At 39.4% G+C, this 13,535-nt stretch overlaps 1 protein-coding gene across 7 annotated transcripts in view; it reads left to right on the top strand.

Annotated features, from left to right (window-relative positions):
- Positions 1-13,535, top strand: part of GALNT18 (polypeptide N-acetylgalactosaminyltransferase 18) — a 181,033-nt gene that overhangs the window by 133,574 nt on the left and 33,924 nt on the right. For all 7 annotated transcript variants that reach the window (XM_064163746.1, XM_064163744.1, XM_064163743.1 and 4 more), the window contains exons 8-9: positions 7,979-8,164; positions 12,415-12,552. In XM_064163746.1, the coding sequence (XP_064019816.1) occupies positions 7,979-8,164; positions 12,415-12,552 (324 nt within the window). The remainder of the gene's footprint in view (positions 1-7,978; positions 8,165-12,414; positions 12,553-13,535) is intronic.

Below are 13,535 nucleotides of genomic sequence, written 5' to 3'. Positions count from 1 at the left end.
TTTTATTTCCTTTTGAAAAGTCTTCTAGATTGTGGGAGTGTGGTTTTGTAGATTGCTTACAGTTTCATATTAAGATTACTAGCTTGGTTATGGAAACAAACTATTGCATACAAATAGATAAGTTCACCTGAAGGTATGACAGGCTTGTGTGATGATGACAGTCTACAAAAACTTCACCAGGGCTTCACTAAAATAGATGAGGTAATTTAAAAACACCCTCTCTCCACTGTCTGATTTCTCTTTGTGCATACTGTTCTGAGCTGGGACTAGGCAGTCACCTCTTGAAATTTACACCCTAATTTCCCACTCCGCAGGGGTACATGCCAAAGACATGACTCTCTTTTCTAGCCCATTTAGCATCGGGGAGCAAGGAGTAAACCAGAACCACAGCTATCTTAAGCAGGGTCACCTATATTCTTATTTTTCTAATGCTGAGTTTCTGTGTCTCAGACCAGGACTCGGTGTTTAATTGCACCATGTGGGCAGTCCGCTTCAATGAGAGGAAGCCACTTGAGTCCAGTGGAATAATTGTGCATGGTTGATTGTACTTATTGTGACCACTGCAGTTATCTGGTTAAGGTTATCTGACTTCAGTGGAGATGTGACATAAATAAAGGTTTACCAGTGACTATGGCCTCTAAGTTAGCAGAGACAGATGCCCAAATGTCCATGACAATCCAAAAATCTACAGGATGTGATCCAAACCCCACTGATTGCTACTGGAAACAGAAACATCGATTTCAGTTATCTTTGTATCTCACCTTTCTCTCTGTCCTTTCTGCAGTTACTTGTCAAGATACTAAAATAAAAATGCAGACCCAAAATGCTGGCAGACTTAGCTGATGCTATTGAATAACAATAGCTCATTCATACTTGCCTATAACCCATCAGGCCCATTACTGGTTATCAGGAAATGATTAATGGTAATGACAAAAGTTAACAGGATTCACAAACAGTTTTTGCATGAAATTATATTTTATAGATATTGTCGACTGTTTGTTTGTATCCACAGTAGTCATTAATTCACATTTTTTTTTTATCTTCAGGATATCTTTAATGAGTTCTTCTAATTTTGTCATTTGCAGACTTCACAGAAGCTAGAAATTGCCTCAACTTTTTAAGAAATCACTTAATCATTAAAAAGTGTAAAAAGTTTTGTTGGCAGTCCAAAAGAAATGGTGGTTTCAAACAAGGTCACAGCAGTTCCTGGGGAAACTGCGTGATCTGTGTAAATTTAATGAATACAGTACATGCTAATAAACTGCTCAGCTTCACATAGTTTGGGTTTTTTTATTAGATTAAGCTTCTTCAACATGAAAAGAACACTCAGTGATTAAAGAGATAAAAAGAAACACTTTTAATGAAGAAGTGTTATATAATTTTATAATGAAGTATAAATTAAATATTCAAGAGAGGGATCAGCTTCAGAGCTGTAATTGTTTTGATTAGATATGCAAAGTCAAATATGTTTAAATGCATTTGAAAGTGATTTACTAAAAGATGTGGATTTAAATGTAAAACTAAATATAAATGGAAACCCTTTTTTAGTGAATCAGATTGTCCAGATGTGAATGGAATTTCCTCTAAAAAAAATCACAACTGCAATGATTTAGCCATTTCTAATAATGTGACTCACCCATCTCTTCTGCACATTGTAGGCTGTGCAAATGCTATCATTACTGCACTTGGTTTGGTGGGAATGGGTGAGAGACGATAGCATGGTAGTATTACACTTTGCAGAATGCTGCAGGAAGCCATTTGCTGTGGTACTGCTTCTGCAGCAGCCTCACTTGTGTCATCTTACTGAACTGCCCAGTACTTGGGTCTTGTAATAGGGTGGAAGTTACAGCTGAGCTGTTGTGCCGCCACCAGTGTTGTCTCTGCAGCTTTACGTGTCCTCTGCTTTCCTGCTCCTTCCAATACTAAAAACATGTTTTCTGTTTGCTCTGTGGGGCCACTTTAACTTTGAGCAGAAATTCACACAGGGCCACAATTATAGTTTACATGTAAATGTACCTTCAGTAAATTACAGGACAAAGTGCTTGCAGCTTGGGCAAATTCTGCACATAACTCATAGCAACTGAAGATTTTAAAGGGAGATTCCCTCCCTCTTTTCTTTCCAAATCAGTTATTTGTAGTCATTTAGTGTTCCTAGCATCTCCCAGTTGCTTTACTTAGTTTAGGTTATAGGCTTTGCTGAATTTAGTCTTTCAGCTTTGTAAATATTAGCCTTGGCATTGCTGCTGTCCCTTTACACCTCAGATGTTTTATGGAATTTTACTACCTTTTGCTAAAGATGAAGGAACCTATTCAGGAAGATGAAACCCTCTAAGCCCTTCTTGAGGCTCTACCAGATCTATGAACCTCCTCAGAAAATTCAAGAATAAAGAGCCTTTTCTAAGGCCTTCTTAGAAAGGAGCATTGAACACACTGAAGTGGATTTTGACAGGTCTTTGGAAGAGAAACACCAGTTGGTGTTCTTTTTCTGAAAGACTATTTTTGCAAAGTGAACCAACAGGACTCAAACCTCAGGAATCTCATCCAAAGAAAAGCAAATCTTCTACATTGATGAGGCTCCAGCAATCATGCTAAGTACTCCCAAAGATACTTGGAAACTCTCTAAGGTCTTTACCTTAAGGCAAAACCTAAGACTCATTGCTACAGTTTTGCAGTTGATGCTTTTACAGAATGAAATGTGAATTGCTATTTACTGTATCACAGCAATAGACTCATGGTATTTTTGACAAGGTGTTTAGTGATTTGACAGGAAATGGATCACTGGATCACAGAATGTTAGGGGTTGGAAGTGATCCAAAAAGATCTTTGAGTCCAACCCCCCTGCCAGAGTCTAGCTCAGGTCGCAGAAGAACGCATCCAGACAGGCCTTGAAAGTCTGCAGAGAAGGAGACCCTGCAGCCTCTCCGGGGAGCCTGTGCCAGTGTACTGTTACCCTTACAGTAAAAAAGTTCCCCCTTGTGTTACGGTGGAACCTCTTGTGCTGCAACTTATATCCATTGTTCCTTGTCCTATCACAGGGAGCAAGTAAGCAGAGCCTGCCCCCCTGTTCCAGACCCCCAGCCTTCAGATATTTATAAACATTCTGTGGTAAAGGGTTGGACTTCTGTGGTAAAGGGTTGGACTTGATGATCTGTGAGGTCTCTTCCAACCCTGATGATACTACTATGATACTAAATCTCCTTTCACTCTTCCTCTTCTCCAGACTAAAAAGCCCCAGGTCCCTCAGCCTCTCCTCATCAGGCAGTGCTCCAGTCCCCTAATCATCCTTGTAGCCCTCTGCTGGACCCTTTCCAGCAGATCTCTGTCCCTCTTAAACTGGGGAGCCCAAAACTGAATGCAGTATTCAAGATGGGGTTTCACCAGGGCAGAGTAGAGAGGGAGGAGAACTTCCCTTGATCTGCTGGACACACTCTTCTTAATACACCCCAGGATCTCATTGACCTTCTTGGCCACAAGGGCACATGGATAACTTGTTATCCATGAGGACTCTCAGGTCCCTCTCCACAGGGCTGCTTTCCAGCAGATCACCTCCCAACCTCTACTGGTGCAGTTTATTATTCCTCCCCAGATGCAGGACTCCACACATGTCCTTGTTGAACTTCATTTGGTTCCTTTTTGCCCATCTCTCCAGTCTGTCCAAGTCTCAATGGAGACAATGGCTAACAAGTTCCACCTCTTGCTACCACAGATAAAACATTCTTGAGCCACAGGAAAAGGTACTGTCTTTTCTTTTAACCATAGTTTGGGAAATTCATCAGGTTTCTTCCTTGCAATTTGTACAGGTTTGTCATCAAGTATTACCAATTGCAGTGACAGTATGCTCAGAGATAATAACATTTTACTTCAAACCATTCTATGTGGTTAAAAAAAAGTCTTTGAAATTCTTTTATCATTAGACTTCCTGCCAAAGTCATGGATCATAATTTAGAAAGCTTCCCTGATTTTAAACTTTTGTATTTATTTATAGCCATCACATAAAATAACAGTGCTGGAGAACTAGCAAGCTGCTTTTCAGTACTACTAATGAGGGCACAAAAACACCTGTGGGATCCACAGGGGAAGTGTGTGAAGCTGAGGAGCTAACCTTTCAATCGCTATTGTTATTTCTTAGTGACAAAGGTCTACAGGAATTTTATTAGATTAAGAACAAGCCTCTCTAAAAGGTAGTATTAAAATATTACTTTTTTTAAAAATGTAAAAATTGTCTTTGACAAAAAAATACATGTTTGCTCAGAGTAATTAATGAGTCTCTTCTCTGCACTTTTGGTGTGAAATTTGTACCCTTTCAGGATGTCTTTAAAAAACATCAACAGTGGCTCCAATACAAAAACTGGAGCACCATGGACTTGTTTACATGAGTAAAGGAGATAGGGGGGAATAGGAGTGGTCAGATTCAAGGGGACAGTTAGTCTAAGAAAGAAAGAGAGAATGGATAGACATTCTTGACCTAGCTGAAAGAAATTTCCTTATTTCAAATAGAATCAGGAAAGAATGAAAAAAACATTTTCTGTAGCTGTCAGTTAATTAGATCATATTGTTTAGTATTCAATTATCATGTTCAGTGCAGTATTTAATATTTAGTGTAGGACTATCAAAGTCTCTTCATTCTTTGGCTGGAGGTTTTTCCACATTTGGAAGAGTTTGGAATCCAGAATTGCTGGAGGTTCCAGGAGAGTTTCATGCTGTTTGAGAGTCCCACTTTAATGCCTACCTCTATTTTTTTTTCTTTGCAATTGACCTTTCCCTAAATGCAGTTAAATATTTGGAGAAAGCTTTCTCATTGTATCGTAAACCCACTGGCAAAGAATCTTAGAATAATAGAATTAGTCAGTGTTGGAAAGGACCACAAGGATCATCTAGTTCCAACCCCCCCTACCATGGGCAAGGACACCCTACCCTAGATCAGGCTGGCCAGAGCCTCATCCAGCCTGGCCTTAAACACCTCCAGGGATAGGGCCTCAACCACCTCCCCGGAAACACATTCCAAGGTCTCACCATTCTCATGGTGAAGAACTTTCTCCTCACATCCAGCCTGAACCTACCCATGTCCAGCTTTGCTCCATTCACCCTAGTCCTGTCACTCCCTGATATCTTGAGAGGTGCCTCCCCAGCGTTTTTGTAGGCCCTCTTCAGATACTTGAAGGCCACAATAAGGTCACCTCAGAGCCTCCTCCATGGTTGGGAGAATGGTTGTGGCAGAGAAAGGTTCTATGGCTTGGCCTAGATGTGAACGACTTGAATAAGTCAAGATTGTAAAGTACTGTATTTGCATTCACCCTGAGTGCTCTGCAAGGCTTTGGAGCCTACACCTAAGGTAGCACTACTTGTTTGGTGCTGTAGCTGCAAGATCTGCATAGACTGTAAATTATGATTCACATATCTTCAGATCACCTGTTTCTTACATCTTCCTCTTTAAAAAGTAATTAATTAAAGAACTTCTTATCTTGATAAATGGAAACAATTACCATCTATCTCTAGCCCAGTTTCAGTGCATGCTCATCACATTTTCATGGATTGCATGAAATAAGAGGACAGGCTCTGAAGCTGCTTAGTACAACCTGCCTATTCTGTATTGACAGCTCCCTCTTAGCATTAAGATTTCAAGTGAAACTATGAATCTTGCAGAGTAATTAATTAACCTCTGGCAGCAGAAGAAAGCCTGGCAGTGTCTGAGGGAAAGAAGTGGTCACCAGATTTGATTAACTGGTGTTTATTCAGGTAGAGAGTAATTGTTATGTACAAACTACATTAAAGACTTTGCCATCTCAGGATGTTTTTTGAAAACATAGGACCTCATTATGAAGTCAAATGAGATTTTACTGATTACTGAATCACTACTAAAATTATAGACAAGCCCACTTCCCAGATTTTCAGATCCTGGAATTTTACTTGGAAATCCAGCTTATTACAGGCCATGTATTATTGGCTCGGCTTGTTATCAAGATGGCATTCAGACCTAACTCTAAAAATCCCACAAAGGATTTGGTGTTCACATGCTGGACTTGGATCAAGGCCATCCCAAGCTAAACTGAGCAAAGGCTAGGCAGAGCAGGCTGTGCGTGCGGCATGGAAATTGTCTTGTCCTAGGCTAAGTTATGATCCTCTCTACCTCTTCCTTGTCTTTTATGATACTAATTTAAACATGTACAGTGAGTAAGTCTGAAAAAATTTATAGCTGAATGTTAGCACCATATTGAGAAATGGCTGGGACTGAAAGCAGGTTTTGTTTGAGCAAAGCCTGATGATACTTCACATTTCATCTTTATTGGGAAACATAGCTGAAACGTTTAGAATTAATGTTTGACAAACTATTATTTTTGTTAGATCATTAAACTGGATTGCCCTTTTAGATGATGTTTAGGAAGACAAGACACAAGTGTTGTTTCCAGATTATTTATTCTTGTCCCAGACAAATTGCCCATTTATTTTTAAATATTTATGATCCCCTGAATTTTGCCCTGATGTTGGTAACAATTATGTTTATTTAGTCTTAAGATTTCCTAGGTTCTGGACATGGAGACCTGCTAATGTTTTTCAGCCCCCTTCTTGACTGTACAGTGCTTTCATGGGATAGCTCATGTTCCAGAGGGCTCCGAAAACCAAGGCTCTATCTCTTCTCCCAGCATATGCTGAATGCAATTAGGCACCAGTTCAGAAAAGGCTTTGTAAACATTCTGAATCCATGCCACATTTTCTGGTCTCAGGAGCTGCCAAATGCCTCAATGCTGTATTCAAGCCAGATGTCTAAATATATAAAATGAATGGCTGAACAAAATGCCTCCTTAGTAAAGCATATGCATATAGGATGGACAGACCTAAGGAGTCTGAGGTCAGCTCCAGAACATTATGTTCTGCCAATGCACATTCCTGGCCTCTAGGAGCGAGACTAGAATGTTCTCTCTCTTGGGTGAGCTGTACAAGGAAGGAGAACCTTAAACCTCATTGTTTGCCCTTTTGGTATGGGATACCAAGCCTCAGGAATCTCTGCTAGTAGTATCATAAAGCAAACTCTGTCACTTAGAGAGTACACCTGCCTCAGGGACACTGAGGACTTGTTCAGCAGCATCAAACAGTTTGAGTACATCTGCTTTTTCACCTGAGCAGCATCCACTCAACCATTATGAATGGCTGCCTTGATCTTGTTAGGAAGTTTACATAATGCAAGATACAAAGGAAAAAACCGTCTGTGTAAAGGAATTGAAGTACTTCACGGACTATTAAGGCTGCCAAAGTGGTTATTTCTGATAGAAAATCAGAAATAAATGCAGTCTGTATAATTAGCATTATGGACATGATTAGCTTTCAGCTGCAGTAGTTGTCAAAAGGAAAACACACTTGAGCAGACATAGTGGCCTATGTTATAAATAGATTATAATTTCTAGGAGTATTGCGTGTCAAAGTCTTTCACAGAACATTTTCACTGGGCAGTCTTAGTCTTTGTCACTGCTTCTCAAAAGAAATAAAACTTGATCCTTTCTGAGCTATGTTTAAAGCAAAACATAAGATGCATTTATGTGCCCAGTCTTTCTAGAATCTGAAACTTCAGTGATCTTAAGAATATGATTGAATTAATTTCCCTTGGACATAAGATTGTGTAATTCCAAATTCTAAATAGTTCTTGTGTGCACAACCTTTGAGGAACTTGAACCTTGATGCAGGTGTGTTTTGGGTGCCCTGTAAAAAGGCTTAATTGGTTCAGGAACACTCTGAGAGATACTACTGTTAATGTATTAATATGGTAGTAAAGTTAATTAGTAGTAATGATTCATGGTAAGGCAAGGTAATAACTTTCTTCTATCATTTCTTTCTAGAAAAACCCTCTGTATATTCAAGTATTGAGTGATTGTTCTCATTTGTAACAATAACAAATATAGAAATAAAACAATTGCTATGTGTTTACTGAAGGACAGTGTTGGTGTAGGGAAGCTCTTACTAGCAGAATGTCTTTTTTCCCTCCTAGGTATGGCAGTGTGGAGGCAGTGTTGAGGTTCTGCCTTGCTCCAGGATCGCCCACATCGAAAGAGCACATAAACCCTACACAGAAGATCTCACTGCTCATGTCCGAAGAAATGCACTAAGGGTGGCTGAAGTCTGGATGGATGAATTTAAAAGCCATGTCTATATGGCGTGGAACATACCCCAGGAGGTGGGTCACAAATACCAGTGTTTACAAGCTCTGGCATTAGATACTTTTGGAGGTGACTTCTACTCTGAATTCGTGTTTTTCTGCTAGGATTTTGTTGTTTACATCCACGTAGGTGTGTGTTTATGGCATACACACACATATAAAAATATGCATGTATTTGTGTCGTATCCTAGAAAATTATCTTCGTGTTTCTTAAAAATCACTTTTAAGTTTCTCATCCTCACTGATGACTTTTCATGGAGATTTTCATCTAGTAGCTGTATAAAAATGGGAAAAAACTCTTTATTGCACATCTTATTTTGAACTTGATTCTGTTATTTACCATCACAGAGCTGTAATTTCACCAAGTTTGTGAGGGGAGTTCTGCCAAGGAGCATAGGAGTGTTAACATCTATTGATTCAATTATGGGTGTCTTATGGTTGAGTAATTTCACATCAGAGTAAGGGTGACTGGTGGATGTCATGACATATTGCAGAATAGAGCTGAACCCTTGGGCTTCTCATCTAGGTTTTTTACATAGGTGAGCAAGAGTGGGTCTGTTGCATTGAAAAGATAGTATTGAGTTCTTGAACTGAGAGTTCAGTTTGACATCAGAATTTAGGTGCTCCTCATTTCTCTACTCAGTGGTATTTAATCGATGAACTGTTAAGTGCTAAAGAACTCTGAGAAAGGTGACTGTACCTATTCTGGAAAATATCCAGGGTCCATGTAGAATAGACTGTTTCTTCCTGAAGGCTGGAAACCATGACTGTAGTTGAATTTGAGGTTTACCTTAAGAGCCTGATTTTCTTGTTATAGCAAAAGCAAAAGACTTTCAAAAAGGACTTGGGCAATTTGGTTTTTCTTTAATAAAATCTCTGTAAAATATCTCTGAGTGATTTTGCCAACTGTTCAGAGAAAGTGGTTTTGCTAAGATTTCTGTTTCAAGAAATAAAGTGCTGGACTTCTTTAACAAGGCAAAAGGTTAGAAATCAAAAAACCGCTAGTTATATGAATGCTGATGTCGATTCAGCAGCTTGAAATAGCCAAAACTAGATCATTTAAGCAAAGTGAGGAAGACTCTGCCCTATTTTCCAGGTGCAGAATGAGCCACATAATGTACCATGAAAGCACCAGAAAAAAAATCCTCCATGATCTGCTCTAGAGAAAGGATCTTTCTGGAAGTTAGTCCCATGTTCAGAGAATCCAAGCTACTCTTTAAGTGGCCCTGTTTTGAGTACTGACACAGCAGTGTATACAGGACCAAAGGCTAGGGTAACTCATTTTACATGAAAACAATTAACAATTCCTTTTATTTGTGATTAACCTGATAGATTTAAATTTCAGTTTCTATTTTTGGATTTTAGAGATTTTCCTGAAGATTGGTTGATCTGCACTGATCAAGTTTCAATTCTTTGACTTGCAAACATAACATTAATGTAAGACTTAGAAGCTCTTTTTGCTAACCAGGGTATGCAGTATTATACATGTGTTTGCACAATGTTCATCCAGATATGGTGATGGTGTTGCTTGATCTTGTGCAAAGTTGAGATCTGAATGCAGTTGGGAAATCAAATTCATAAAGACTTCAAAGATAAGTTGTTGTTACTATTACTTGCAAAGCGGAAATTTAACAAGGAGTAATAACACAGTCTTGACTGTGACAGTAGGTCAGAAAAATATACACCTGTTATAATAAATGTTAAAGCTCCTCTATTAAACAAAGGAACCAAATATACATTATGAAACAAAGGAGAAATACACAGTGTGTAGATTTTACTGTGATTTCTGCAGGTCACAAAGTCCATCAAGATCTTTGCATGGTAGTTCTTGCACTGCCAAAGCAGATTTTGTCCATTTTGAAAAGGAGTGAGGTGCTTTCTTGCTACTTCAGTCTCCAGTCATTTGCCACCACACATATACAAATCATTGCACTGAGATGCTTGAATAATTGTAATGCAGATTCTTTTCATCTTCACGAAGGCTACTGCTGTCAAACCATAGTACAGACTTAAAGGCTGGAAATGCGAGCACTACAGCAGCGCTTAATGGTGCTGGCTTCTACTGCAGTGTAATGAGATGCCTCTGTTGTAGCAAGTGATTCACTACTGTCTATATGTATGAAACAAAGAACCTTCATTTGTATTTCTCACTGCTGCAGAAACCCGAGTAAACATACACATGCTCACATACTTAATTCAAACGTACTGGGAAAGAGCTTCATCTTCACAGCCATAGCAGGCCTATAAAGCCTGAGTCTATTCACTACCTAGTAATTGCCACAGGATGTTCAGGAACAGGCTATCTTTCTGACCACCAGAAGGCTTTTCTGTCAGATGGGATCTTTAACTTGGAACTGGGTACATTCAAATGTTGTTCACTCAACTGCCTTCTTTTGCCATGTGGAAAGTAGAGAAGGACTTAAAAGAGCAATTGAGATTCTGCTTTGTTCTGACAGCCTGAGCCATGTGCTCAAGTATCCCCAAACAGTTGTGCATTCTGAAGTTGTTCTGAGCATTTTTATGTTCGTTGTGCAAGGTCTGCCAAGAATCAGGGAAGAGCTCTGAAGACCTGGAATTTCTTTTTACTTTCCCATGTTAAACTTTGTGAGTACTGGACTGGTTCTGGAGCAGCAGGAAACTGCTGCCTTTTAAGGGAAAGAGGAAAACACAGAACAAAATTACACTCCCAATTACTGTAATTGAATCAGTTAGTATAAAGAAAGCCTACATCATTACTGGGAGTCCTTTTCTATGCATTAGAAGCTTATGTGGAATGCAGTATAGAAACATCAGTAGAAAGAGGAAGCATTAAAAGCAAAGAAGCAAAATAGTGGTAACAGCTTGTGGGACACTTGTGATAGACTTCCAGGCAGGGTGCAAAGAACTAGCAGATGAGAAAGGCTGAGGATAGATTAGTTCAATTTTAGATAGCAGGCTGGATGGCAACATTGTTGTTTCATCTTTGCTTACTTCAAGATTACTTTAAAGGTGAAATACCAGAGGGACAGTTTTCAAATCTAACCTGGCTTCAGCTTAGGCAAAACGATGCTGGGATGTCATTGTGAGACACACCAGAGAGGACAGACAGATAACATGGCCAGAAACTGTTAGACTAGTGGTTAACTACAGGAGTCATTCTCTCACTGGAAGCTGATGAAATGGTATCCTGGTAATGGATCATATAAATAATAGAAATGTGTTCAGTTATAACAGTTGGGACTTTCCATGAAATATGTTACTCCAAAATGTTAACCACAGGACCTGAGATTTTTTTCTGTGGAAGAATTCCCAGGTCTCTGAGAAGCCCTAGCTCAGAGACCTAGATACTAAAAAAGATACCTTTTTGATGTGTAACTAGGAAAATTTAGTACTTACTAGTGTTATTTTTAAATCATATCTGCTGGCTGGTAAAATCTTTAGGGTGTTTATGGCCAATAAAGGACACTGTTTAATAAGATTCCTTATGAAAATTTATTTATCCTGTGTTTTGTTCTGAGGCAAAAGTGGTAGAGCACAGAGTGGAGCAAAATTTCTCATTTGACTTTCTGTCAAATAGCAGCTATGGATTTACACTTAGATCCCTCTCTAAAAATTTCCACTGCATGATTTTAATGTGATAAATTATTGATTTTTCTATACAGGGACTTTATGAAACTCACACTTTATGATCTGCTCTTATGATAAGTAGAAATTAGGTTAGCTAGAAATGTAAAAGAGAATAAAAATTAGAGAATATTCTGAAATTGCTTTAAACAAAAATAGCAACTTGTCTTTTTACACTACAAGAGATATTTAATAAGTGATATTTCAGAAAGATGAGCAGAGCTTCTGCTCTTTGCAGTGAAGCAGTAAACCCAGGCTTCAGAACTGGCCAGAAAGTGTCATGTACTAATGATTAGGCCACAGTAGGACTCCAGCAATGAGGTTGTTTCTAGGGCAACTTGCTACTTCCTGCCAATTACTTTTGGATTTGGAAAGTGCCAGGAAATTGGAGAACAACAGTGATATTCATTGGAAGCTATATCTAAACCCCACTTAAGTCAGTAGGGGTGGTTCCATTGACCAAAGGAGACTCTGAAAGAGACTGTGCCGTAGTGACCTGTATCACATTGAATTGAAGCACTCATGGAGTGTGGGTGGGTAACAGACACACTTTGCAACCAGAAACTGACAGGTAAATGTCTTCAGTCATACTCATCTTTGCAGTGAGGAAGATGGTGAGTTCACTGATGTCTTTCCTGCTTTTCTCTCCTTTGTTATATGTGCAGGACTCCGGAATTGATATTGGTGATATATCTGAGAGGAAGGCCTTGAGGAAAAAGCTCCAGTGCAAGACCTTTAGGTGGTATCTTGTCAGCGTGTATCCAGAAATGAGAATGTATTCAGATACCATTGCCTATGGGGTGGTAAGGATCTTCTTTACAATTCCCATTCCAAAAAGGAGAAAGGTGTAATAGCAGAACTAATTCAGGCAGGCTGTGCCTGGCTCTACATAGAAGAATCAGATAAACTTGGAGTTACTAGTTAAATAATTTGTGGCTAGTTGACAGAGACAGATGCTCTGCTGTACTTTATGCTGCGGTATTTGGAAGGTTATCTTCCTCTTAATTTTTCATTTGTTTTTGACTTGCATTCTGCTCAGAGGGACTCAAGGCATGATTTTTTTAAACCAGTTGGAGTTGTCAGTTGGAAAGTTTGTGGCATCAGGTAAATTAACAAAATAGGATCAGTATTTCAACTCCGAACTCCTTAATATTGCACCCAGATCTTAATTTAAAACCTCAAACACCTGTATTTTGGCATCATCATCATTATCATTACTTGTGTGATGTCACTATCGTTGTCTATGTTGAAATAATGCTTGAGTTGTACCATGGTCATGAAAGCAGAGGCAATTCTTGCCCCTATAAAACTGGCAATCTAAACAGAGGGCAAGTATTGCATGGACCCATAATAAGCTAGGACATCTTTTTCACATTCTTTGTCTGGTGTCATATTCACAACAGTTGATTCCTGTGAATTAAATTTGCCTTTTTACAAGAAAGTCCCAATCAGAAAACATGACTAGTAAGAGCAGGTCAGACAAGTGAAAGAATGTGTTCAGTTCTGGGCCCCCCAGTTTAGGAAGGACATTGAGATGCTTGAGCATGTCCGGAGAAGGGCAACGAGGCTGGTGAGAGGCCTGGAGCACAGCCCTAAGAGGAGAGGCTGAGGGAGCTGGGATTGGTTAGCCTGGAGAAGAGGAGGCTCAGGGGTGACCTTATTGCTGTCTACAACTACCTGAGGGGTGGTTGTGGACAGGGGGAGGTTGCTCTCTTCTCTCAGGTGGCCAGCACCAGAACGAGAGGACACAGCCTCAGGCTTCATCAGGGGAAATTTAGGCTCGAGG

The sequence above is a fragment of the Pogoniulus pusillus genome, chromosome 24 (assembly GCF_015220805.1).
Source record: "Pogoniulus pusillus isolate bPogPus1 chromosome 24, bPogPus1.pri, whole genome shotgun sequence".
In the NCBI taxonomy this organism is placed as follows: domain Eukaryota; kingdom Metazoa; phylum Chordata; class Aves; order Piciformes; family Lybiidae; genus Pogoniulus; species Pogoniulus pusillus.
This window is presented reverse-complemented; position numbering and strand designations above follow the sequence as displayed.